Consider the following 24,559-nt stretch of genomic DNA (forward strand, 5'->3'; position numbering starts at 1 on the left):
CAATACTTAAATACAATTTTGATACTTTTCACTTATACTTCACTACAAGTTAGAGGTAAACATTGTACTTTTTACTCCACTATCCGACAGCTTAAGTTACTTTGCAGATAATTCTTTAAAATAGAGAACATGTAATGTGTTTCTAAATGAATATATTGTTAAAGCTGCTAAATGCAAGATTGGGAGCATTTCTATTGGCTCCGCACGACTCAACATGGCGACAACTGAGCTGGCGGTTCGCAGCCAATGGTGCCAACGGTGCTAACAGTGGAAACAAGGCCAACACTGCAGACATAGCTAACACCACAGCTGATAACGGTGGTTAGGACGCCGTATGAGAGCAGTGCAGCGCGGCGGCCGTGAGCTAGCCAGTGGGGCACACACACGTGCACAAACATGCACTAAATGCACGGGCGGGCGGCCCGGCTATGTCAACAAAGCACAGAGAAGCTCCAATTACAACACACACAGAGGGAGAGCGACTTCATTCTCTGCTCAGGTAGACATTACTCCTCTATATCTTTACATAGCTAATAGCTGTTTGCGGCTATATTAATGCTCTGGATATCATATAGAGGACCTTTAAGGGTTAACTCACCAAATAGTAACATATATAAAAATTATCTCCACCTCAACCAGCTACAACACGCATGCGTGGGGGCTACACAGATTCCCAAACACTGAAAAATAATAAGAAAATACAGGCCGACGGTAGTGTCTCTGCAGATACAGACTCCACCACACACTTCTAGTGGGTCAGAAGTGACGACTGAGAGGGACTATTGTTTTTTAATGAGTCTATACATTATATTTTTTAGGAAAATCCTGCATACTACACCTTTAAGTAAAAAATCTGAGCACTTCTTTCACAACATTTGTTCATTTGAAATGACTTCTACAGTCACCTTTGCAGTAAGTTCAGCTCAATACTGATAGACTTAACTGTGATTAAACACAATTTAATGTCACTTTGAATTGAATCAGCCTGCCATGACAGAAATAGAAGAAATGTCGCCCCCTTGTGTTTAAAAAGAGAACAGACATAGACGGGCCTCTGTGGGTTTGTCCCTGTAGGGCATCAAGTACATCTCAGTCTTTAAGTTTGACTGCTCGGTGAATATGGCTTCAATAATGCTGAGGCCACAGATCGGTATCTTCTGTTTACTCCTCTGTCTCATTACCGCTCTTCTGCTGCTTGTATAACTTCTTATTTTATGTTTATGGTGTCCTGTTGCCCTGAGAGCTCTATTTTAATTTAACTGCCAAGAAATAAATAGGAACAATCTCAATCTAGCTGTGTGTCGGATAAAAAAAGTCTCGTCCAGACCTGTAATGTGAGCTATATTTGACACGGACCACAAGGTGCATGTGAGAAAGAGAGAATTGCTTTCTGTCATCCTCAAGAACATTTTACGACCGTTATCAAGGGCTGTCTGACATTTTTTGGTCAGTATGGGAAGAACCAGAGCCATGAATCACGACAGATTGGGCTATATGGAGGCTATACAGGCCGGATGTATGGATATTTGGGTGTGCTTTGGATGTCTGGAGGGTCTGTGTGTACACGCCCTCTCAAGGTCAAAGGCACGGACATGGTTTATGTTGTGTGTGTGTGTGAGCGGGGGTCGATAGACTTCCTTCTCAAGGACAGTGGGACCCAGTGTGAGACAGAGCAAGGCGCTCTACCGTGGGATAAGTACAGGTTGGATATAGCAAGGGGTAGTTAAGTGGAAAAGACTAACAGATGCTGGGGCTAGTTTACTCGGGGGGGAGGGAGCCTAACCACAGCTCGAGCACCCCGACACACACACACACACACACACACACACACACACACTGCATTCTCACTGTGGCTAGAAAAAACTATTTTACTGCAATGGCTGGAGAACAGTTTGTATCTCTTTAAGCTATTTAAACAGCAGAAGTCGCTCGGATGGACGTATCTCCCCTCAATTTCAGGACATTAAAGGATCAGTTCAACAAAATTACAAAAAATAAACAAACTACCTGTCAGGGCATCCAGACATAAGTGGTGGAAAGAAACCTTTACTAGTACTATACTTTAATTCAATTTTGAGGTACTTTATACTTCTACTCCATACAGAGGGAATATTGTACTTTTTATTTCACTACATTTATTTTAAAGCTTTAGTTACTTTGCAGATTCAGATTAACACTACACAATATAATCAACAAGTAAATTATGATATGATATTATCTATTGTTGTTAAGAGCTAAGTTCAACCGAACATTTTTAGGCGAGAAAAATGTTACAATTTACTTTCATGAACTGGAAACACACTGTGAAAGAGTTAAAGTTGTAAGACAAAAATGTGGACAACTCCCAGACCGGACAACGCCGTGGTAGCGACCTGTCAATCACAAGGTAGCCACGCCCTAAAGCATTCCCTGCTTTATGGTCTATTTGACTCTAAATGGGACCATAATTTACAAAATGAACATCATGCTGTATTTTAGAAGACTTGAAACTAGTGATTGAAACCATAAAATCATGTTTATAATGTTTACTGAGGTAATAAATCAAGTGAGTAGAAGGCTCATTTTCTCAAAGACTTCTATAAAATCAGACTTCTTTTTGCAACCAGAGGAGTTGAATGGTCCTTGGTCGGAGGTGAGCTGAATATAATGGCGCTTAAAAAAATATCAACCGCTTTGATTGGGATTTTCCATGGCAACGGTGGCTGAGGCTCATGGGTATCATAGTATTTAGAGCCGTCCACCACGACAAAGAGACGAATAAAACATGAATTCTCAGCAACAAATATTTTAAACTGGTGGAATAGACGTAAACCTATATGACTGTTACATAATCCGGCAGAGTCCCATGTTTCTATGTTAAGCAACACTGAAGAAGAATTGAAATGGGAATACAGGACGGAGAAAAAAAACTTCAGAAAACAAGCAGCTCCTCCAACTTGGCAACTCTCTATACAATGTTGTTTTTAAAAACAGTTGCCAGCCAATCACAAACAAGATATAACTTCAGTAAAACGCCGGCTGGCTCTGTTAAAACCATCCACCATGACCGGATGTTGTTGTGACAACCATGTATTTGTCCGACTGGACTGCTCCCTATTCAACTAAAACGTTATTGTCAACCAAGTTTTCAAAACACAGACACACATCCCCAAAAAATTAAATACATAAATCCACATCTGACTTCAGCGGGGTCACCGAGAGAACTATCACAATAAAAATTCACAATAAAAGCCAGGGAATAATTTCTGTGCCATTATGCATGACCTCACTAGTCACACACACACACACATACTGTCCACACACACATACACACACAAACCACTGGCATACCAGAGAGCCTATATTTAAAATGTGCCCTGGGGATGTTTTTTATTTTCAGACATTTAGACATTCTATCAAAAGTGGTCAATGTGGACACTCGGGTGTAGAGAGAGACTGTGTGTGTGTGTCAGTGAGACTGGTGGTAAAACATCGGTATGACAAAATATAATCATAGTATAGGAATAGCAATGAGTCAACAGCTTTTCTACAATAAAGATAATAAATGCACATTCAGAAAATGAGCAGGAGAGTGTGAGTGCGGAATATTTGAGCTAGACCCAAATAGGTACAAATTTGCTAAGGCTGCAAAATACCACCTTCCAAACTTGTAGCCGGTCCAAATACAGCCCTATCATCCCACGTCTCATTTTCAAAGCCTCTCTTTTCTCCCTCTCTCCTCCCACCACAAATCCCAGAACCTCGAGCAGAGAGAGAGCGAGAGAGAGAGAGAGAGAGAGAGAGAGACAGAGGAGATGAGGGGAGCATTTAAATCTAGCGTTCCGTGAGTGGTCGGGTCGGTGTCTGGAAATCTTTCACATCCTGTTTACGCCGGGCAGATTTCAGCCCGGGAACCGCAGAGAGCTGGCAGGGCCTCCGCCTGGACACAGCTCCTCTCTCTCTCTTTTCTATCTGCCTCCCTCGCCTAAAGATCTCAGTCTGCAAATCTTTCCACGCCGCCTCCGTCCTATCAACACCTTCAAACCTAAAGCAAACACGTGTAGCTCGCCCTGCTGCACCGCCGCCGCAGGCATATAAACGGCCGAGGTGGAATCAAAATCTGGATAAAAAAGAATCCTTTTCATGCAGACCAAATGTGGCCAAATCACACAACAGCCCTTTAATATCAGGTACAGGTTTAATACAGCTATGTTGTCATATTTACAGTGTCCTATATCAAACAGAAAGTTCCAGAGAATGAACAAGTTTTCATGCCTGTTAAGAATGTGAGTAAAAATATCTCAAAAGTCTGCTAAAGGTGATCAAACAGCAAAGATTAATGAACAAAGGATCCGTCTGTCATCTCGTCTTTACCCCCCCCACCCCTCAGCGAAACAGTTTGTAGTTTTGGTCCTGTAATCATTCTCCTCCCTCACCTCTACCTCCGAACTCAGCGGCACTTGCAGGATTTGACGACCATATTGGAGAGTTGTTCAACTCGTGGTGTGCGGCCTATGAAGTACATGATGGTGAGGGGCTCCAGGTCCTGAGGGACGCAGCAGGGCGAGGCGGAGGCCTCAGGGTTCAGCTTGTTGTACAAAGGGAGGATCTGACCGGGGGAAAGAAACATGGGAGAGTTAATATAAGAAATCTTACTATGAATGATGAGGTCCTTCATGAACGTAAGGTTTTGCCAAACTCAGAGCAGTTTTGGTTAATTTTATTTGAGTTACTTTCTGTATTTGTGTTTTGTCTTTGCTCTTCTCCGTGGTGTGTAGCGTGCAGGGCTCAGTTGGGAAAAAGGTGATGTCATGTATATTTTATACCAATCATGACAACGTTTGAATCAAAATGTGATGACAGCTGTGGGGTTGTTTGCTTAAGTTGCCAGGCCGCTGTTAAAGGAATAGTTCTACAATAATTACCCGTCTTGAGTCTTCATGCTAAACTAAGTTAACCAGCTGCGGGCGGAGCGTCACATTCACAGACTGGTATCAATCTTCTCATCTAACTCTAGGCAAGGAAGCGAATAAACTCATTTCCCAAATGTCTGACTACTTCTTGTGCTTCTAATACTATCAAAGTTTAACCATTGGCACTATATCCTATAACACCTGTCTGTCAATGTTTGTCCTTATTTGTCTTTCAAATACTTTTTAACATGTACAACAAAAACTGAAACCAAGCAAAATCCAATCCTGTGAAAGCCACAGCGGCAGCAAAATGTCTCATTGCAGCAAATTAAGTGTCAAATAAATGTGAAAAATATAAAATCTATATTACAATAAAGGAAATGAAGAAAGAAAAAGTGTCAGTGTGGCTCCAGGCCAAATCATAAGCTACAAGACAAACAGGCGGTGTTGCGTAAGCCTATATGTTGTGTAACTGGCAACTGCGAGGTGACAGCCCATTTATGACGCTGGGGTTAACCGATTTTAGCTAACTGTGGTGTTTAGTCGCCACAAACAACACACTTAAAGCTCATTTAAAGGCAAACGTCACCCGCATTTCAAAGTTTCTGTACATTGAAGTCCGTCTGGAGGTTGATTGGAGTTTGGTCCAAACCAGAATGTTTTGCTAGAGACGGAGGAATAACTTTAGTTAGTGAAGCTGCTTCTGTTTAAACGGGAGCAACGGAGTCACTTTTTTTCGCGCACTTGAGTCCCAAATCAAGACAGGCAAGTCCCAACCCGAATGTTTTGCATACTGCAATACATTTTTTGTTGACGACCGCATAGTTTTTGTACACAAACAAAATCCTTTCCTCCAACTGGCGCTGAGTAACGTAACATTAGTTCTTCATGGTTCTCTTGCAACTTGTCTGGATGCTGTCGGACTGGTTCAAACAAAGTGGATCTGAGGAATTAAAGCTTCAGTAGGAAACAATTTTTTTTGGCATCTCAGGGCAAAAATCCCATAATAACCTTTCAGCATATTGTAATTCAAGTGTTCTGAGAGAAAACTAGACTTCTGCACCTCCTCATGGCTCTGTTTTCAGGCTTTAAAAAATCTAATGGGAGTAATGGGAGACTTTGACCAATCACAGGTCATTTCATTGAGAGAGAGCGTTCCTATTGGCTGTTCATTCAACGGAGGCAGCTGTCAATCACTCGCAAACTCCGATCAAGCGGTCAAACTAGGCAGCGCTGATCAAATATGAATCAATATTCTGTTGCTGTAATGACTATTTCTCGCCTTAAATGTTTTCAGAATCATCTTGTTTCGACTGTTTAGCTGTAAAATGAGAAAGTTTGCTCTCGCTGGCGGGCGGTGCTTGATATCCTTTAAATCGGACAAACCATTTGATGCCATTTTTTTGCGCTCCATAGTTTTGAATACTTGGTGCTACAGACACATTTTGGATGGTACCAATAAAGCTTAAGGTCATATCTCATTTCACAGATATAGAAATATACCAACTCACCATGTTATAGTGGTTGTTGGCACTCCAGAGGTAAGGACAGTTGCCGGCACAGAAGTTGGCTTTGTAACCTTTGGGCTCATGGATCCACTTCCAGTTGAGGTCCCGTCTGAAGTCGATGTAGAGCGAGCGCAGGCAGCAGCCCGTGTCTGAGCCGCTGAGACACAGAGAAGAGACACAACATAAACACAGAAATATTTCAACTCTCATCCTGCTCTTCATGGTCTGGGCCTGGGGCACGGGCCCAAAGCTGGGTCATGGGAAAATGACAACGGGTCACCATTGAAGAGCCAGCGGCTGCCAGAGTTTTCCCCTGCAGCGCGAGGTAGTCTAAATAAAACGCTGCACGCCTGTTGGCCTGCAGTCTAAACACAGGGTCAATATTGTTAGTTTAGCCACACAATAGTCTGCAAAGTTTTTGGGTGAGGAGAAAAAAATCCACCGTCCACCACAACTAGATTTCAGACGTATAAAACTACATGTCACTGTCAGACATAACCACACACGCATGCGGCTGGTCGGCGGCTTACCGGGAGCAGGTTGTGGTTTCTGTGGCGGCCGCCCTCTTCTTGCGGTTCTTCTTGACCGGGTTCTCCACTCTGTCACTGGGCAGCACGGTGAGAATGAGGTGCGGCGTCTTGGTGGTGAAATCTGCCTGGCCTTTAACTGGACCGGGCTTTCTTATCTGGCGAAGCTGCTCATCATCCACACCTATGGAGAGAAGTGTAACAGTTAATACGGTGGTTCTCGGGGTCACGGGATGTGTATTGATTGTACTCATATATTATATATAAGTTGCCAGAGTGCATAAAAGCATCAAAATAGACGAATAGGGCTTGTTTATCAAACAAAAGTACCAGGGAAGGATCCCCAAGTCCCAAATGTCTGTTATGTGTTTATTAACTAGTCCCTAGCCTCCTGTTATTTTGAAAAAGTAGCCCCCAGGCCAAGTAAGTTGAGTATCCCTGATATACAGTAATATGCCAGCGTTGTAAGGTTTTTACACTCCAACGTGTTTTTCTGAGAAGGCAGTAGGACACATTTAAGTTCTACAATTTGTGATTATTGCTTAACAAATATTGCAGTAAACATATATATAACAGTTGATTCCTAAGCCAGGAACGACAGCCTGCCTGTTTGTATCTGATTTCATGGTTTTTCTGAGCTCAAAACAAGCCCCTGCTTGTCTCACATCAGTATCAATAGTTGATATTTTTTCCAAGTGGTAAAAAAAAACCTGACTTGGCTCGGCGGAGTGTAAATCCTGAGGAAAGTGCTGTAATTTGGGGCCTAAACGAAGCAACACAGACAGTCTGACATTCAACAGTTTCACAGTGTGTGGAAGAACAGTCTCTCCATTATTCCTGTACGATAGTGTATAAAGTGATTCATGAATCATATTGGAGGCGCCTCGCAGAAGAGTCCCCACTTTATGTTCACATTTTGTGACCTGCGGTATTATTTCTGTGATGATAAATCTTACACAAGTGCTTTTAACGACTATCCTGTTCAATCTCTCATCTCTATGGCCATGCAGATAAAATCGAGGCTACGTGTCAAGGTTCTCTATACGATATCCAGAGCATTAATGTAGCAGCAAACAACTATTTGCTACGTAAAGATATAGAGGAGTAATGTCTACCTGAGCAGAGCATGTAGTTCAGATTCAGGTTACTTTATATTATGTACCCATAGGTAAATTTGGTTTGCAGTAAGAAAAGAAGGTATCCATCATGTACACACATTTCACAAACACAGACAATAAACAAAAATGATAAAACAAATGCTCAAGGCTCCACTGATCGCTAAAACCACTAAAATACAATGAATAAATAAATAAGCAAGCATTGCTTCTATAGCATCTGTACAATTGCTCTCCCTCTACGTTGTAATGCATAATTGTGGCTAGACAGCGCGCAACATCACTCTAGTTAGAGACTGCAGCGGTGCGCTGTGCTGGCTCTTTAAATACTTATCTCATGCACACAAATTAATGAATGAGTGGAACATTACTAATGTTGCATGCTCACAGTCATCCACAAACAAAGAGCATCTACATAAACTTTAGTAAAATCTAAAATCATCATGTTCAGGCTCAATCTAAAATCCCTGAATGTCTCTCTCAGTGACATGAAACAGCTTCTCTGGAACAGGAGGTTTAACTCCCTCTAGTTCAAATATAAATACAGTTTTAAGATTTAATGTCGCTGGCTGTTGATCCGAGCCTCAGAAAGCTGCTGTAGTCATCCACACTGCACAAACATACAGTATATGAGTACAAAGCCTAGGCTAACATGGTATACATTGAAAAAACAATAGTTCAACAAACCTGCAAAGAGAGCCTCCAGCTCCTCACTCTTGTTGGGAACAATGTTGTTGGTGGACGGGATGAAGGTGCAGCAGGGACAGTGGACGCCCAGCTTCAGGCCAAGATTATTCTCTGATCAGTAGGAAGGACACATAAAGAGATCAGCTGATGGAGATGAAGCTCACAAACACAGTGTATATACATTTATATATACTGTATATAAGAATCATTATGTGGAGGCAAACCTGGATCTGACACCCAGTCCTTGATGGTTTCAGTGACGTCCACAGAGATCCAGGCTCCCTTCGCCTTCGGCGGCACAGTGCGGGAGTCGATATAACGTTGAGTGGAGGTGCTCTCTTCATCTGGCCTCAGCAACTGATATAACACACAAACACACAGAAAGACAGTGATGTCGCTGACAGTTATAATTTCCACTGTGGTAAAGAGGGCAGCGAGTTCATCTTCCTTCATTCTTACATAACAAACGAGAGTCTAACACTGTGCTACTGTGAGTCATAAAAACAATAACAACCTGCAAATCTTTCATCAGGCATGTAAATTATGTTTACTCAATTCCCTCAGGCCAACATATTTCTGAAAGAGGTGGGTAAAGTCTCCTTCAAGTTGAAATATAAATACAGCTTAATTTGTGAAGATTTATTGTCATAATAGTCTCGTTGGCTTTATGCCCAAATTCCTGGAGGGAAAAATTTACAAATAAAAAAGAACAAATTTAAATGGTATTCCTGTTCACACCTTGCGGATATGAACATTATTTTTCAAAGAGGAGGAGGAGACTCCTGGGTCTTTTATACTATAAAGGGGTCTGAGGTGATTTTTAAAAATCATGGATTCACTGTCTCCTTCATAATTGCGGAAAATTTGTGTTTATTTGGATGTAAAAGCTTAAAAAGATCCAATCGTCTCCCACTGATATTTCCCTATAGAGTGCTCCAGGGATGTGTTTTTGTAGGCCAACCTGGACGTTAGCATCACACTGATTCCCTCGACAAAAGGCCAACAGGATTTTTCCATTGGGTTTTGGATTATTGCAGAAAATAAGCTCTGTGGCAAACACACGTTTATGATACTGACATGTTTTGTTCAGCAAGATAATCTCCACAAATGAACACCACTTTTATGATTTTTGTGAATGCAATCGGCAGAAGTAAAAAGCTAACGTTAGGCTATAAATGAACTACTCCACGGTCGCATGAGTGCGAGTATACTTAACAAGGCTGAAAAGGCGGACGAGTCGGCGTGATCAAATTTAGCCACTTGTTAGAAACCACCTTTTTTAAGACACATAAATGTTTAAAAATTCACAAGTGGGATTTTTCTTGATGCATTTCATGTCGTAAAACAAAACGTTAAAATCTCTTCAGCTTGTGGTAACCACAGACCTTATTTCAGGCATCTAACTAAAAACCCATTCAAAAAACCCATTGACTTCCAGACGAGGGAACCGGAAGTGTTAAAATACTACAAAACTCATTTCCGGGTTTCCGGACTCCTTCCCATAGCACTCTATTACATGCTAGTTTTGGTGGTTCTGCTACAGTCAAGGTGATAAACAGGTGAGTGTTGCGTTTACCTGATAGAGCTCCACTCTCTGCTCGGAGGCCCGGGCCAGCGGGTTGGGAGCTCTGAAGATCCTGAACTCAGCCTTCGTCAGGGTGCTGTTGGTCAGGTCAACTCCACTGACGTCGAAGTGGACGACTCTGTAATGGGGGTCGGGGATTGCTGGCTGTAACGCATCTGGATGAAAAAGAAAAAAAAAACACAAAAAGGATGACTAATGATCCAACAACAACTCATGCCTCCTCTGACAATGTTGTATTTATAGTATTGGTTAAAAGCTCTGTAAGGGGTGAAGCATTGTCTCGGACATAATTACTGCTGATGAGTGTCTCGAAACTAAATTACAGGTTTGGGCGTAGTGAGTAAAAGCGTCTGGTCTTATGTTTAATATATTGTTGCGTTCATGGATTTTACTGTTTGAAACATCACGTCCCAACTAGACAGTTGTGTAATTATGTACCACGTAACATTAATCTTAAAATCTCCCAGATGAGGTACATCAACATCAAGTTTTGTTTCTGTTCGTGAGAGCTGCGTGCTGCCGACCACAGCTGGCAGTTTGCCACCATGAAGCTGCTCTGAAGGCATCGGAGAACTGAGTGCCTTGCTCAAGGGAACATCTACAGTAGCTGTTGAAGGAGGACGGCAGGATAACTCGTTGATAACTTTTCAACCTTCTTCTCCACTCCGTTTACAGCTTGAGATATTGGTTATAAAACATTTTCCATACAAGGCTTATCAACCTTACAAAATACAGTGCACTGCTACAGACTGAACTACCCAGCAGAGTGGTCAGAGTTAGAAACACCTGGACCAGATATATTAAAGGTGCATTAAGTCAAAAATGTTATTTTTATAAAATGGTCACTATATCCTGACAGTAGTGCACGATACAAATATAAACAGTCGAAACAAGATGATTCTGAAATCATTTGAGGCGAGAAATAGGCGTTAACGTAACATAATATTGATTCATATTTGATCAGCGCTGCCTAGTTTGACCGTTTGTTTGGAGTTCGCGAGTGATTGACAGCTGCCTCCATTGAATGAACAGCCAATAGGAACGCTCTCTCTCTGAAATGACCTGTGACTGGCCAAAGTCTCGCGTCACGGGCTAGATTTTTTTAAAGCCTGACAACAGAGCCATGAGGAGGTGCAGAAGTCTAGTTATCTCTCAGAACACTTGAATATGCTGAAAGGTTATTACCTCCACCAAGGCCGAGGGGGTTATGCTTTCATCGGCGTTGGTTTGTTTGTTTGTCTGTTAGCAGGATTACTCCAAAAGTTCGCGATGGATTTGAATGAAATGGTTTGGAGGGATATGGGGGGTAGCACAATGAACAATCCATTAGATTTTGGTGGCGATCCGGATCATGATCCCGATTCAGGATTTTTTTTAAGGATTCCGATCAGCCTGAGCATTAAGACCACAGGTATAACACATGCACAGTGTAACTGATGACGCATGACCCCGCCTTCTTCCTTCTGAGAGGAGAGAGATATGTGTGTGGATGTGTGGCGAGACTCTGCGGTGCAGTGGCAGCTGCTGGCCGTCTGCGGTGACCAAGAAAAAAGCAGTAGAATACGGGAAGAGAGACAATGTAGTGTAACGTTATAAAGACATAACAAGGCTGCTGAATGAGAGAGGCATCCGCCGATACGTTACACGGAAACACACTGTGTTAATAATAAGCCGACCACCTCAAGGTACCGCCAGCTGTGATCTGTGATCTGTGATCTGGCACCTTGGCGGAGGTCTGCGCTCTCCGAGTGCCCTTCTAGTTATGGAATTTTTGCCCAAGAATGCCAAAACGTTCTGCCTACTGCAGGTTTAAGTCTGAATACTTGTAACACAGTATGTGAATTAAGAAATGGTACTGATGGAGGTGCAGCCTATTCAGTCAAAAATATGTGGTAGCCTATATATATATGATGCAAGGAAAAGGATAATGCTATAAGTTAGATCTATAACAATGGACTGCTGCTATTTCTTTCATTAAATATTGGATATTGCACCTCTTCAGGCCTCTAAAACTCTTTCAAAAGAAACAATCTAAGAAGGAAAAATAACTCAGGTGAGCAGGTGATGAAGGTTATATGTTTATATAAAGGAGTTACATCAGAACTAAGGACTATATTATGTTAATGTTGGATAACTTCTAGCAGACTCACTGGTATCGGTGCGTGGTGGCAGCATGTTGATCCTCTGGACCTCTTTGGCATAGTAGTCCTCTTCGCTGCTCTCGCGCTCGCACGCGGACTCGCCGAGACGCGCGCGCTCCTTGAGCAGCTCCCTCGTGCTGTTGTAGAGCAACATGACCTCCGGTGGCACGGAGCCGGATCCGGCCGGCGGGGCCTCGTCTTTAGCCGGCGGGCTCCGGATCCGCAGCTTGCTGAGGATCTGCCCGCGGACCGCCTCGATGCGACGGGACTTCTGCGCGTCCAGGTTGATGGAGTGACACGTGTTGAAGCCCTCCACGAGCAGCACACCAGAGAACCGGAGCAGCAACAGCAGCAGAACAAGGCGAGGGAGACACATGGTCCAGAGAGGAGACGGAGAGGATCTCAGCTGGGACTACTAGAGGGGCACTGTGGGAGACTCAGATGAATCCCAAGAAATCTGTGCGTAAAGTGCGTAAAAACCAAAAACCTCAAAAACTTACTGGAATAAAATAAAGCCAAAATATCCAAAATCCAGTTCTATAACAGGCTATTTAGGTCAAAACCACTTTCTGTGGAAAAAGGAAAACCACATCTGCTGACTTTGAAATTTATTCTGCTATGCTTCTTATATAACAGTGTTCGTACATGCGCCTGCAGATTTTAACACCAGACACATAAAGACGCATCGTCATTTTATTCTTTAGTTAAGTTATTAAATATAAAAAGAAGCAGATCCACATAAAAAACAACTGCTTCTTCACGCAACTACAACCAGACTCCACTGTAAAAACCTCACATGTAGTGATGATAGGAGAGTTGGCTGAAGCTTGAATCCAAATCTGGTGCGCTCAAAAAGCTCAGGTGTGTGTCTCGTGCCGGTGCGTGCGCGCTTTATAAAGGTGAAGATATTGAACTATAAGCGAAGGTTTATCCGTCTCCGTTTTCCGTCGTCCATCCTCGGATAATTCAACAGCTCTCAGGGGGAAAAGGACTGATCTCAGGAGCTCAGCCCATGTCGCAAATCCTCCAAACAAAAACCTTCATCTGCAGCAGCACAGCTCACGAGCTCTCACCTCCAGTAGACCCACCTGTGGAGCAAAAGACTGGCCCATGCCTCTTCCACAAAATCTCATGCAGCTTTAAAAAAAGGTCCTCTCATTCCCTGGTAGGTAAAGGTAAACAGAAAGCAGACGGCACTAACTCAGCAACTGTTGATTTATGTCGGAGAAACCCTGGTGGGCCTGTTAATCCCCCTCATATAAACATCAAAACATGGAAAAAAAAGTCAGACGACATAAAAAAACATGACGCAGAAAAAAAAAATATGAAAGAAAGTCCTTGTGCTGTCAATTAAAAAAAAAAAAGAAGGGGAAAACTTTACAGTGAATTACAGATCCTCGGGTCTAAATGAGCTCCAGTCTGAAAGCTGTGCTGAAAACACCGAGACCTGCTGCTACTTGATGGGACTCCATTATTGTGCAGATCCTCTGAGAGAAATGCTCAGACAGAAGGAGGAGGAGGAGGAGGAGGGACTGGATGTGAGAGAGGTGGTGTGGTGATGGTGGTGGTGTGGTGGTGGGTTGGGTTGCCACCAAAGGGAAGGGAGTGTGTGATTATGTAGGCAAGAGCCATCTTCCTCTCTCTCACACACATTTTGCAATTTCTCTCCACAAAAATGCATCACTCACTCTCTCTCTCTCTCTGCAGGTAAACATCCCCCTGAGGACACATCAGGCTTAAAGGAGTAGTTCCACATTTTGGCAAAAATGCTTATTCACTGTCTTATTAGATAAGAAGATTGATAACTTAAAGGGACTGTTTGTAACTTTTTACACGTATAAATGTACCGGGTCGGGATCCCATGCGCGCTTGCATGTGACCAGAGTCTCTGCTGCCTGCCTGCTTGCCTTCACTTACTCACCGCGCGCGCTTTCGCTGTCTCGCTCCACCTCTAGACGTGCATGCGAGCTCACTCCACACTGCAGAAGAGTTAGTAGCTGGGAATACCTAGTGAATGTACAGTGGACGTTTTGCAGAAATAAATGCTATAACGTTTCTCTTCCTGCTTCAGCCTCGGCAGTGCCCAGGAGACAAACTGGCACCTCTCAAGCTACCAGTCCACACTTGATCCGTGTGGGGACTTGAACAGGAGACCCTCCGGTTCGCAAGCCAAGTCCCCACAGACTGAGCTATACTGCCAGCCCGAATTGATACTCTTTGGTAACTAAGGATAGCTACGGGGGGGAAATAAAAGCGCCATCCCCTTCATGTCTTGGTTGCACAATGGTTGGTGCACTTCTTTTGTGCCATAAATCAAGCCTTTTTCCCGGGAGATCGTACCCGGGGGCAGAGGGTTTGTTTCACAGAACCAATTGGAGAAGCCGTCGGTGGAAACTGTTTGGAAAAAGGCAAAGGGCACTTTCAAAAAATACTTGGCAGGTGATTGGATGAACCATCTGTCAATCAATCTCTTGCTGAAGCCAGTCGGGAGAAGAGTGAAAACATCTTTTCCATCGAGAAAAACCTTCAGTGCCGTTCTTTGCGCTTCTTTCAGGGAAGAAAGACTCTCGAGTTCTGATATAACTGATGCTATCGCAGCTACGCTAACCTCTTCAGGAGCCGCCATTGTTGTTTAGAACAAACAGTCGCCTCTAGGTGTCGCCTCCAAACCCCCAGGAAGAGCGCCAAGCTTTGTAGCAAATTTTCGTACTGGCCAAACGATGGTACTACAACTTCCGTGTCTGTCACGTGATGCCATTGGGCCCAAAAAGACTTTTTCCCATACACTTACATAGGGAAAGAGACATGTGTAACTCAGCGGATCTTTTTTTTTTTTTTAGGTGAATCAACTTCCCAGTATGAACACTTGAATAGCCCTTATTTAAATCATTGGGTCCTAAAAGTAAAAAACAAATGCACTAATAGCTGAATCCAGAGTTATTTTCATTCCTCTGTACATGTGAATGAGATCCAGAGCGGGGCTGGAGCGAGGGCTGGGAGGCGGAGGTAAAAGAAAACCCTACTGCGTCCAATGGATACGGAAGATCGCTGGATGATCCGGGTACTTTATCACTCGGAAGTGAAACTTTTTGCTTCGTGTGCCACTGAGAAACTCTCATAGGAATGAACGGGAGCCCGCCACCAATGCTGTACCCAGTTCTCTTCATACATCCAGGGTCGCCTCACACACAGCACACACGTAGCTGCCAGTAGCTCCTCACAGCTGATTGGTCCGTGGTCTGCTGGCCAAAAACACATTACTTCAAGTCTGACAAGATGGATTTTCATGTGATATGTGTCGTGACATCGCAGGTAATCTCTGCAGTGAGGCGAACTGGCACCAGTCCACACTCCGTACTCCATGGTCCTTGCGGGGGACTTGAACCAGCGACCTTCCGGTTCCCAAGCCAAGTCCCCACGAACTGCCCCTAATTAATACTCTTTAGAAACTGGATAAACTAAACCACTATCCTCTTCCTGATTTGGTTGTGCAGTAGCTGCCGCACTTCCTTTGTGCTGTAAATCAAGTCTTTATTTTCCCAGGAGATCGTACCTGGTGGCAGACAGCATTGCATAGTGAAAGCGAGGCTTGTAGGGAACCAGTCTAAATGCCGTTGGTCTCATTATTCTATAGCCGTTACATTGTCCAATCTACTTTATAATGATAGGTTAAAGCAAACAAAACTTGTCTATTGCCACTTTAACAAAATCCGCAAACCAGCACTTTTAAAGCTCACTAAAATGAACATGTTATACCTCGTTTGTTAAATCCCTACAAAAAACGAAGTGTAAACAAAACAGTTATGTCCGTGCTTTGCTATGACCTGTTGCTAGGAGACCCAGTTGAGACTCCGGGAAGTTACTGGTCCCAGCCAAGAAATAGTCGTGTACATATCTAAACGGTAAATTGTCGTTTTTATAGTTTGTTGCAAAGTAAACAAATGAAATATCCCATGTTAATTCGTGAGCTTTAGAGATGCTAGTGGGTGGATTTAGTCTTTTTGCTAAGCTAACAGACTGCACTAAAGCCAAGAAGCATATTTCCCAAAATGTCAAAATAAATTGCAAAATGATTAAATAGAAGATGGGGAAATATTTACTAGTCTGAGCCAGTGATTTCAAAATGCAGCTTTAGATCTCAGTGCGATATTTATCTTAGACTCACTCGTGCCAGTTCACGTCTAACCTAATTTTATTAAATCCCTCCACAGCCCATCCCTTTTTATCTTTATCTTTTCTAGCTTTCAATCTAGGCCCTTTCTTTCCTCTCTGTTCCTCTTTCGGTCTCATTGTTAATTACAGCTCAGAACTTGGAGAGGACTGTTAATCTGTCAGGGGTGGTTTTTATTGCTGCTCTGCTGCCATCCCATTATATCATTATTATAGTTGCGGGTGCAGGCCTGTAATTGCTGTAAGTAGAAGGGAAAGGTAGGAGAGACTCAGGCTGCCTCGAGGCTTCTGGTCAGGGCAAACCCCCCTCTTCTTCGTCTGTCCTGGCAAGGTTTCTAAAAATGATAACGCCGCCTGTGAACAAACAGCCTCCTGTTCCAACTTGACTGCTGCAGCTGCACCGTCGTAGACATCCAGAAGTGATTAGAAAGACTCTTAATATGTCTATGTGGACTTCGACTCGTTCTTATAACTCCTTAAAATATCAGACACACCGTGGGGCATCTCAGATCACAGGGGCCCGCCGAGGTGGGGTGTCCTGTGTGGGTGCTGTACTGTGAGGCATGAAAAAAAAAAAAGGTCCGACTTCCTCAAAAACAACTTCTAGCCTGCCTCCTTTTTCTGCCTCTTTTCCTCAAAGCCAAATATAGACGAGGCACTGCCACGTCATCTGGCCCTCAGCACTTTCTTAAGCCCTGAGAGAGGGCGAGATGGGGTTCAGAGCCTGCTGCCTCTCGCTCACGGAGCCTAGGGGGTTATATATTTTAGCATGTCTGTAATATAAGAAAATCCATATTTTCCACAGAAACCTAAAACAATTTTGGCTGTCGTAGAAATCAGGAAAGTTTTATTGTGAAAAAAAAAAGAGAACCCAAACAGTTACAAAAATAAATACAGATAAAACCACTGGGGGTTACTCTCCGGGAACATTTCCATCTGTTATTCCGTCCAATGGCAGCATCAGCCATTTAAATGTCATAACAACAATCAACCAAACAGTGTGGCCTATTTTCTCTCATGGCACCAACGTAAGTCCAACCTCTCTCTTTCTCTCTCTCCTCTCCATCTGAATAGCCACAATCCCATCCGAGTGACAGCTTGGGGTGAGGTTGTGTATGGGAACTGTTAACGTCGTGGAGCTGCCGCCTACACCTCGTCCTCGTTCAGCAGCATGTTGGGGATTCCTCTGGAAATCGGGAACTCTCGTCCTGATTCAGGGCACTTCAGACAGCCCTCTATCACCTCCACCTGCAACACACACATTCAAAGCAAGAGGTAAGAGACCACCACTAGATGTCACCATAGAGCAAAATACACTATATGGACAAAAGTATTTGGACACCCCTGTCACCACACTTTTGGTTTGGTCCAGGCCTCTTAGTTCCTATTAAGGGAAATCTTAATGCTAAAGTACAATGATTTTTTGCCGATTAATGGTTCCCAAACCCCGGGCTGTGGCCATGAAGAAAGATATGATTCTGCAAAGACAGCTTAGTAATAAGTGTTTAACTTAAAGGTTCTCTATACGATATGCAGAGCATTAATATAGCAGCAAACTATTATTTGCTATGTAAAGATATAGAGGAGTAATGTCTACCTGAGCAGAGAATGACGTCTCTCTGTGTGTTGTAATCAGAGCTTCTCTGTGCTTTGTTGACATAGCCGGGCTGGCCGCGTGTGCCTTTAGTGCATGTGAGCGTGCCCCACTGACTAGCTCACGGTTGCTGCTCTGCACTGCTCTTATAAGGCGGTTACAGCTGATAACACCGTCCTGACAGACGCCGCCGTCACAGAAACATAGCACTGCTAGCTCTGTCAGCACTGTTGCCGTCATACTTGCCAATCCTCACGATTTACCCGGGAGATTCCCGTTTTTCATTGACCACTCCTGTTTTTCACACTTTTTTTCCTTCTCCTTATCTCAACCTGTTTCTGGCATGGTAGAGCGTATATAAGCCCTACTGTTTCCACTCGGACAGCAATAGAGCTACACCAAGTGTTGTTTACCGGCGGAAGAGAGCTGCTCGCGACCATAGATACATATACGCTCGTGACCCACACAACGCGCTGTGCAGCGCCCAAGTTGCTGGACGCAGTCAATGGCACTGGACGCAGCGAAAAGTTGGCGTGGCGTGGCGCAAACCATTGGAAACAATGGGTTTCAGAGTGCAGTGATACCGTTCTGGCCTTGTGTCCAAAAGGGCCTTCGGTAAGTGAGAGACGGAGAGAAAAATGGAGAGTACTAAGAGAAAGAAATACTCGAGCAGAGCAAAACAAATTTATGAATGAATAAAAACTGATGAATATTATCCCCGTTTATACCTGAAGTTCACACCAGAGGGGCAAATTATTCAGTTCTCTTTCCTGAGAATTAAAATTAAAATTAAAAGTAGGCACTGTACTTAATATTTTGATATTTTCCTTCTTTTAAAGTCATCAGAATGCAGGAAGAAAAAGTCTCTGAAACTCAAACTTTGGTTTTGAAATCCTCCCTTTTTTTGATGTCTCAAGGTTGGCAAGTATGGTTGCCGTTGTTTGCACTGTCAGCATAGGCTCAGCTGTCGCCATGTTGAGAGCTGTGCGGAGGCAATAACAAATGCTCCCAATCTGGCATTTAGCACCTTTAATAGGCTATGGGTAGGCTCAGGTAACCAACCCATCGTCAACACCTTTCAGTACTGAGCATTACGTGAAATCTGTTAGAACACTACCTACATTTTAATGAGGTTTATTTACATTTTTTTCCAGTACGTCACCACAAAGATCAAATAAAGTCAATGGTACCCTGTGGAGTTTCTGACCACTAGTGGAGTGTGCCCCCGCTACAGGTGGTGATAATGCGCCAAGAAATGCAGCATTGTGCTAAAAAAGGCAGTGAAGAAGACGAAGATTGCCAACAAGTGAACATTAATGTAAACAATGAAGGATTGAAGATATATTTTAATAAAAGGTTTTGCTAATGTTTTATAAGGAAGGAAATGTATTCAACACATTTCTTTTAGACCTAAAGGATTCACACAAACACCTTTCCAGTTTCATCATGACAATGCCCCTGTGCACAAAGACGGGTCCATACAGAAATAGATTTCTGAGTTTGGTGTGGAAGAACTTGATTGGCCTGACATCGACCTCATCCAGCACATTTGAGATGAACTGGAACCAGTATTGGACCTCACTAATGCTGTGGTGGCCGAATTGGAGCAAATCCCCGCAGCCAGGCTCCATAATCTTGTGGAAAGTCTTCCCAGAACAATGATGGCTGTCATAGCAGCACAAATGGGCTATGACATAGCAGCAGGCTGTGGCTCTGGAGGAAGAGCGGGTCGTCCACTAATCGCAGGGTTGGCGGTGCGATCCCTGGCTCCTCTGTCGCCATCAAGTGTGTGAGTGTGTGAATGAGAGTGTAAAGTGTAAAGCGCTCTGTCCATCAACGTAGAAAAGCACTGTATATTTGGAATGAGGTGTTCAACAATCACATGTGTGTAATATTTGGGACTCAACATACTTTTGGCCGTGCAGTGCACATATTGGGGTTAAAATAATGTCTGAAACTACAGTATTTTAGTTCCTGTGTTTGATCTCAACATAAATGGCACTCTCCTCTGCTGAACGGACGCGGTGCACTTATGAAAAACAAGACTGTGCAGGAAACGACCACATGAAAGCGTTGCTGCTAATTGCTATTGCCAGTAATAGAAACAGGATGTGAAGTGCCTCCTGTACCTTTCTATGTTACCGACTGAGAGTGAATATTGTTAGCCGTTTTATCCAAAAGGTGTACTTAAATGTTCTACACAAACTAATCCCATAATTATCCTAATGGTTCGTTCACAAAAGGACCACAACATCCTTTTTCTTACTTTTAAAATGGTTTCAAGCTCGTGAAGATGTGTTGGTTTGATTACAAATTAAAGAGATTATTATAACTTGTGAATTTGCATATTTGCCCTAAAACAAGATCTTTATAACCACGGGGAAAAGAACTACAGCTGCACCAAATAGTCGGTAAATTGATTAGTCGATCGGCAGAAAATTAATCTATTTTGATAATCAATTGATGTTTTTCAGCCGTTTTTAAGCAAAGATGCCAGATATTCTCTGATACCAGCGTCTCCAATGTGATTTTTCTGTTTTATATCATTGTAAACTAAACGTCTTTTGGTTTTGGATTGTTGGTCGGACAAAACAAGACATCTGTTGACGTCAACAAAGACCAAAAGATTAATCCAGTAATCGAGAAAACAATCTGCAGATTAGTCGATAATGAAAACAGTCGTCAGTCACCACCCTAAAAAGAACACACACACACGTCCTGTTTCTACATACTGTAGTAATAGGTAGCAGTCAAAACACCCACCAGTACTGACAGGAATAACTGTGAGCTTCTTACCTCTAACAGCACTCTGTGCACTTTCTTCAGGAACTCTTCGTTGTTCTCGTATTCTGGCACCAGCTCAGCCGGCAGGTCTTGCCGTTGACCCAACTAAAGAGGGGAAAGAGACAGTAACAAGTGTTCAAACTGGGCAGCTGTAAATTCATTAGTGGATGTTACTGGGTGGCAGAAAAGATCATGACGTATTCTCCACCTACTGGTGAACGAGACACCTGAGAAATAAAAACACAATGACACAAAACCCAGGACCCCAGTGATGGAGTACTGTTTACTGTATACTGAGGGATCAAGCCTCAGGAGTTAACATTGTGTTAACCGTTCGTTCATCTGCAACTAGGGCCGGGCAATATATCGATATCATGATATGAGACTACATATCTTCTTAGATTTTGGATGTTGGAATATGACACAAGGGTTGTCTTTTTGTGGTTTTAAAGGCTGCATTACAGTAAAGTGATGCATTTTCTGAACTTACCAGACTGTTCTAGCTCTTCTATTATGTACCTTTACACACTTAGTCATAAAATCCACATTACTGAAGATTATTTTACCAAAAATTTCATTGTGTGAATATTTTGTGAAAGCACCAATGGTCAACCCTACGATGTGTACAATTGTCGCAATATCGATATCAAAGTATTTGGTCAAAAGTATTGTGGTATTTGATTTTCTCCATATTGCCCAGCCCTATCTGCAAACCCTCCCCTGGACCACTGCTGTTGATTCATAGTACTCCTCATTCAGTCCTACAGAGGATTATAATGTGAGATTTTTTTTTCCAATAGATAAAAACTATAATGCAACACCAGACAACATGTTACAGTGAATCAGTGAAGAACAGGTAACAAAACAAATCTCTTCTGATATTACACAATATTTTTTCCCTTTTCGAATTGATGGATTTTTCCAAATCCAAGAAGCTATTTGCTTCTATTGAGAGATACTTAACAGCTTATAAGATTTTACCATGTCTTAGCTGGTATTCATGTTTGTAAAACATGTGATTTATAACAAGCTCTGACGGTCTCTGGTGCAGTCTGACTCACCTCCTCCGCAGCCTGGACCAGAGCACTCCACTCCAGTTTGGGGATCATTCGGCTGACAAACTGAGGGTTGAAGTCCACCTCATTCACCTTCACCTCAGTCGCCTGGATAAAGAAAACATCAAGAGGAAACAACACAGTCTATAATTAGTGAGGACGCTCAGGGTCAAACAACATCTAAAAAAGAAATCACTTCCCCTGCCATCTGTTGCTCCTATCACTGACATAAAAAAAACAACTGATAGTTTACTCTACAGGGGCCAGTAATAAGAGATGTTCCACACATTATTATTATTATTATTATAATATATATTTGCTTCTATAGTTACCATATACCAAGTACTTCCTTTATTATGATACTGTATATTATTTGTAAATACACTATTATTTTTATTTTATTATTATTTTTTGCTACTTAACTTACTGTTTTCTTAATGGAGCTTCCCAGCAAAAAGTATTTCACACGATTGTACTTGTATAACCGGTGTGACAATAAACATCTTGAATAATGAATTATTAAATGCTGACAGGTACAATATAGTGTCACAAAGGTGTAAGTTACACATCTGAAGCATTGCTTTTTAATAAAGAAAACTGTAAATGCTATAGACACGTGCTCGTTTTCCATTAAGGGGATTATTTTTAGGACATAATAATGCATATATTTCACATTGAGAATTGAGAAACTCTAATTAAATGGCAGAGGGTAAATATTATATAAATATAATAATAATATAATATAATAAATAAATAATATAAATAATAATAAAATAATAAATATAATACAATATATTGCACTAGGTAGCAAACAGGGTGTGATTTTGACCAGAGAAGTATCACAACATTTAATATAGAGATTATATTGAAATTCAATATATGTTGAGACATAAAGTTTCATCTGTAATTCTAATCAAGTTGTTTTATTGTTGTTGTTTTGGTTGTTTCATTCCTGCTGCTAGCTTGCTAACCTCTAGTTACAAACAACCATCACATGTTGAACGATACAAGCAGCTTTGAGCTGAAACATCAGACACAGCAGGACATTGAGACTAGAGGTGATGCTTTGAGTCAGTGGTGTTAGCGTTATCCATGTTATCCATGTGATCTCTCCAGGTGTGTCCAGGTGTGTCCAGTGTTGTTACCTTGATGAGCAGCGGGTATCCTTTAGTGACTCCCTTCACGTGAGAGGTCAGGATGTTGTGCGTGAGCAGCTTCATGTTAAGTAACAGATCTCACTGTTTAAACGGTGTTGTTCAGGTAAATGTAGACAGATATAATATCATCTACGTTTAATCACGCTGCTGCGTTTACATGTGGATCGGAAGTGCTACTGTTGCATCGCTTAAAAGCTTCCCCCGAAGCTTTGACTCCACTACAGTTGGTTCCTCGGTTACAGCCGATTATTTCTCTCTATGATAGTCTCTTTAGTGTGATTTACTTTCGTATAAAATCAAATTAGAGCCAGTGTAATATACTGTATTCAGATTGTTTTCTGTTACTCATGTTCAAATAGAAATAAAACAATTTAAAAATGCCCCATTTCAAGTAAAAATCCTGCATTCAAATTTAAAGTCCCATATTGTGCTCATTTTCAGGTTCATACTTGTATTTTGTGTTTCTACTAGAACATGTTTACATGCTGTAATATTAAAAAAAAACTTTATTTTCCTCATACTGTCGGTCTGAATATACCTGAATAGAACCCTCTGTCTGAAACGCTCCGTTTTAGTGAATTGCAACAGAATTGCGTTGCTAGGCAACAGCTTGGGTCCATGTGTACTTCCTGTCAGCTGATGACATTCACATACACTGCAACCAGGAATAAACTGGGACACATTTAGAGTGTTTACGTTTAAAACGGTGTAAAGGGTCTAAATATTGTATATTTGTGACATCACAAATGGGCAGAAATCCTTACAGCTCGTTTCAAATGCAGAGTTTCTGAATACGGGCTGTGTGTATTTCCCTGTGGATTGAGTGTTTCGATACTTTTACAGTATTTATAAAGGACTTAAGCCTGCTTCATAATAAAAAACATGAAAATCTAACTTTTTTTTAATATGGGACCTTTAAACTAAATTGTAAATAGAAAAAGTATTCTCAGTATATTTTACAAAAGAATATTATCACATTTATTACATATGATTATTTATACATGATTGGATTATTACGTTATTGTTATGCACGAGACTACTTATCATTTGAGCTAATAAACAATTACATGTAGTTTTTTGGTATTCTTATCTACAACAATGGATCATATCTCATGAGTCCATCATGTGTTTTGTAGCTGAAATCTAAACTGAAAAAAAAAATTGCAGGGTAGCAAGTAACTAAAGCTCTCAAGTAAAAGCAGCGAGGCAAAAAGTTAATAAAAAGTCAATATTGCAAATGTAAAGGAAGCGATGCCTAAAGTAACATAAAACACTCACGTAAAGTTCAATTGCCACAAAACTATACTTAAGTACAGTACTTGAGTACATTTTCTAGTAACCATA

At 42.0% G+C, this 24,559-nt stretch overlaps 3 protein-coding genes across 4 annotated transcripts in view; 1 reads left to right on the forward strand and 2 right to left on the reverse strand.

Moving 5' to 3' along the window:
• Positions 1–14,149, reverse strand: part of tgfb5 (transforming growth factor, beta 5) — a 22,335-nt gene extending 8,186 nt beyond the window's left edge. The window contains exons 1-7 of one of the 2 annotated variants that reach the window (XR_012595587.1): positions 12,465–14,149; positions 10,306–10,469; positions 8,954–9,086; positions 8,730–8,840; positions 6,931–7,111; positions 6,404–6,557; positions 4,416–4,588 (exon numbers count right to left, since the gene is read on the reverse strand). Coding sequence is in view for 1 of the 2 variants with exons in the window: in XM_074648621.1 (XP_074504722.1) it covers positions 4,430–4,588; positions 6,404–6,557; positions 6,931–7,111; positions 8,730–8,840; positions 8,954–9,086; positions 10,306–10,469; positions 12,465–12,831 (1,269 nt within the window). In the remaining variant the exon portion in view is untranslated. Of the gene's footprint in view, positions 1–4,158; positions 4,589–6,403; positions 6,558–6,930; positions 7,112–8,729; positions 8,841–8,953; positions 9,087–10,305; positions 10,470–12,464 lie in introns of those variants that run through there. The other variant, XM_074648621.1, reaches the window with a different exon arrangement.
• The window catches only part of rnaseh2c (ribonuclease H2, subunit C), a 100,722-nt gene continuing 83,734 nt past the window's right edge, over positions 7,572–24,559 (forward strand). The window contains exon 1 of the mRNA XM_074648637.1: positions 7,572–7,575. The gene's annotated coding sequence lies outside the window, so the exon portion shown is untranslated. The remainder of the gene's footprint in view (positions 7,576–24,559) is intronic.
• On the reverse strand, positions 17,444–23,408 carry trmt112 (tRNA methyltransferase activator subunit 11-2). The gene is made up of 4 exons (XM_074648638.1): positions 23,204–23,408; positions 22,065–22,166; positions 21,016–21,108; positions 17,444–17,873 (listed from the first exon to the last, which is right to left on the reverse strand). The coding sequence occupies exons 1-4, from the start codon at positions 23,276–23,278 to the stop codon at positions 17,772–17,774; spliced, it is 372 nt and encodes a 123-aa protein (XP_074504739.1). The 5' UTR covers positions 23,279–23,408; the 3' UTR covers positions 17,444–17,771.

This window comes from Sebastes fasciatus, chromosome 10, assembly GCF_043250625.1.
Source record: "Sebastes fasciatus isolate fSebFas1 chromosome 10, fSebFas1.pri, whole genome shotgun sequence".
Taxonomy (NCBI): Eukaryota; Metazoa; Chordata; class Actinopteri; order Perciformes; family Sebastidae; genus Sebastes; species Sebastes fasciatus.

Coding starts and splice junctions, on each gene's coding strand:
- trmt112 (XM_074648638.1), bottom strand. CDS start 23,278: ATGAAGCTGCTCACGCACAACATCCTGACCTCTCACGTGAAGGGAGTC. Junction 22,167..23,203: donor GATACCCGCTGCTCATCAAG/GTAACAACACTG, acceptor TTCTTTATCCAG/GCGACTGAGGTGAAGGTGAA. Junction 17,874..21,015: donor TGCACAGAGTGCTGTTAGAG/GTAAGAAGCTCA, acceptor TGTGTGTTGCAG/GTGGAGGTGATAGAGGGCTG.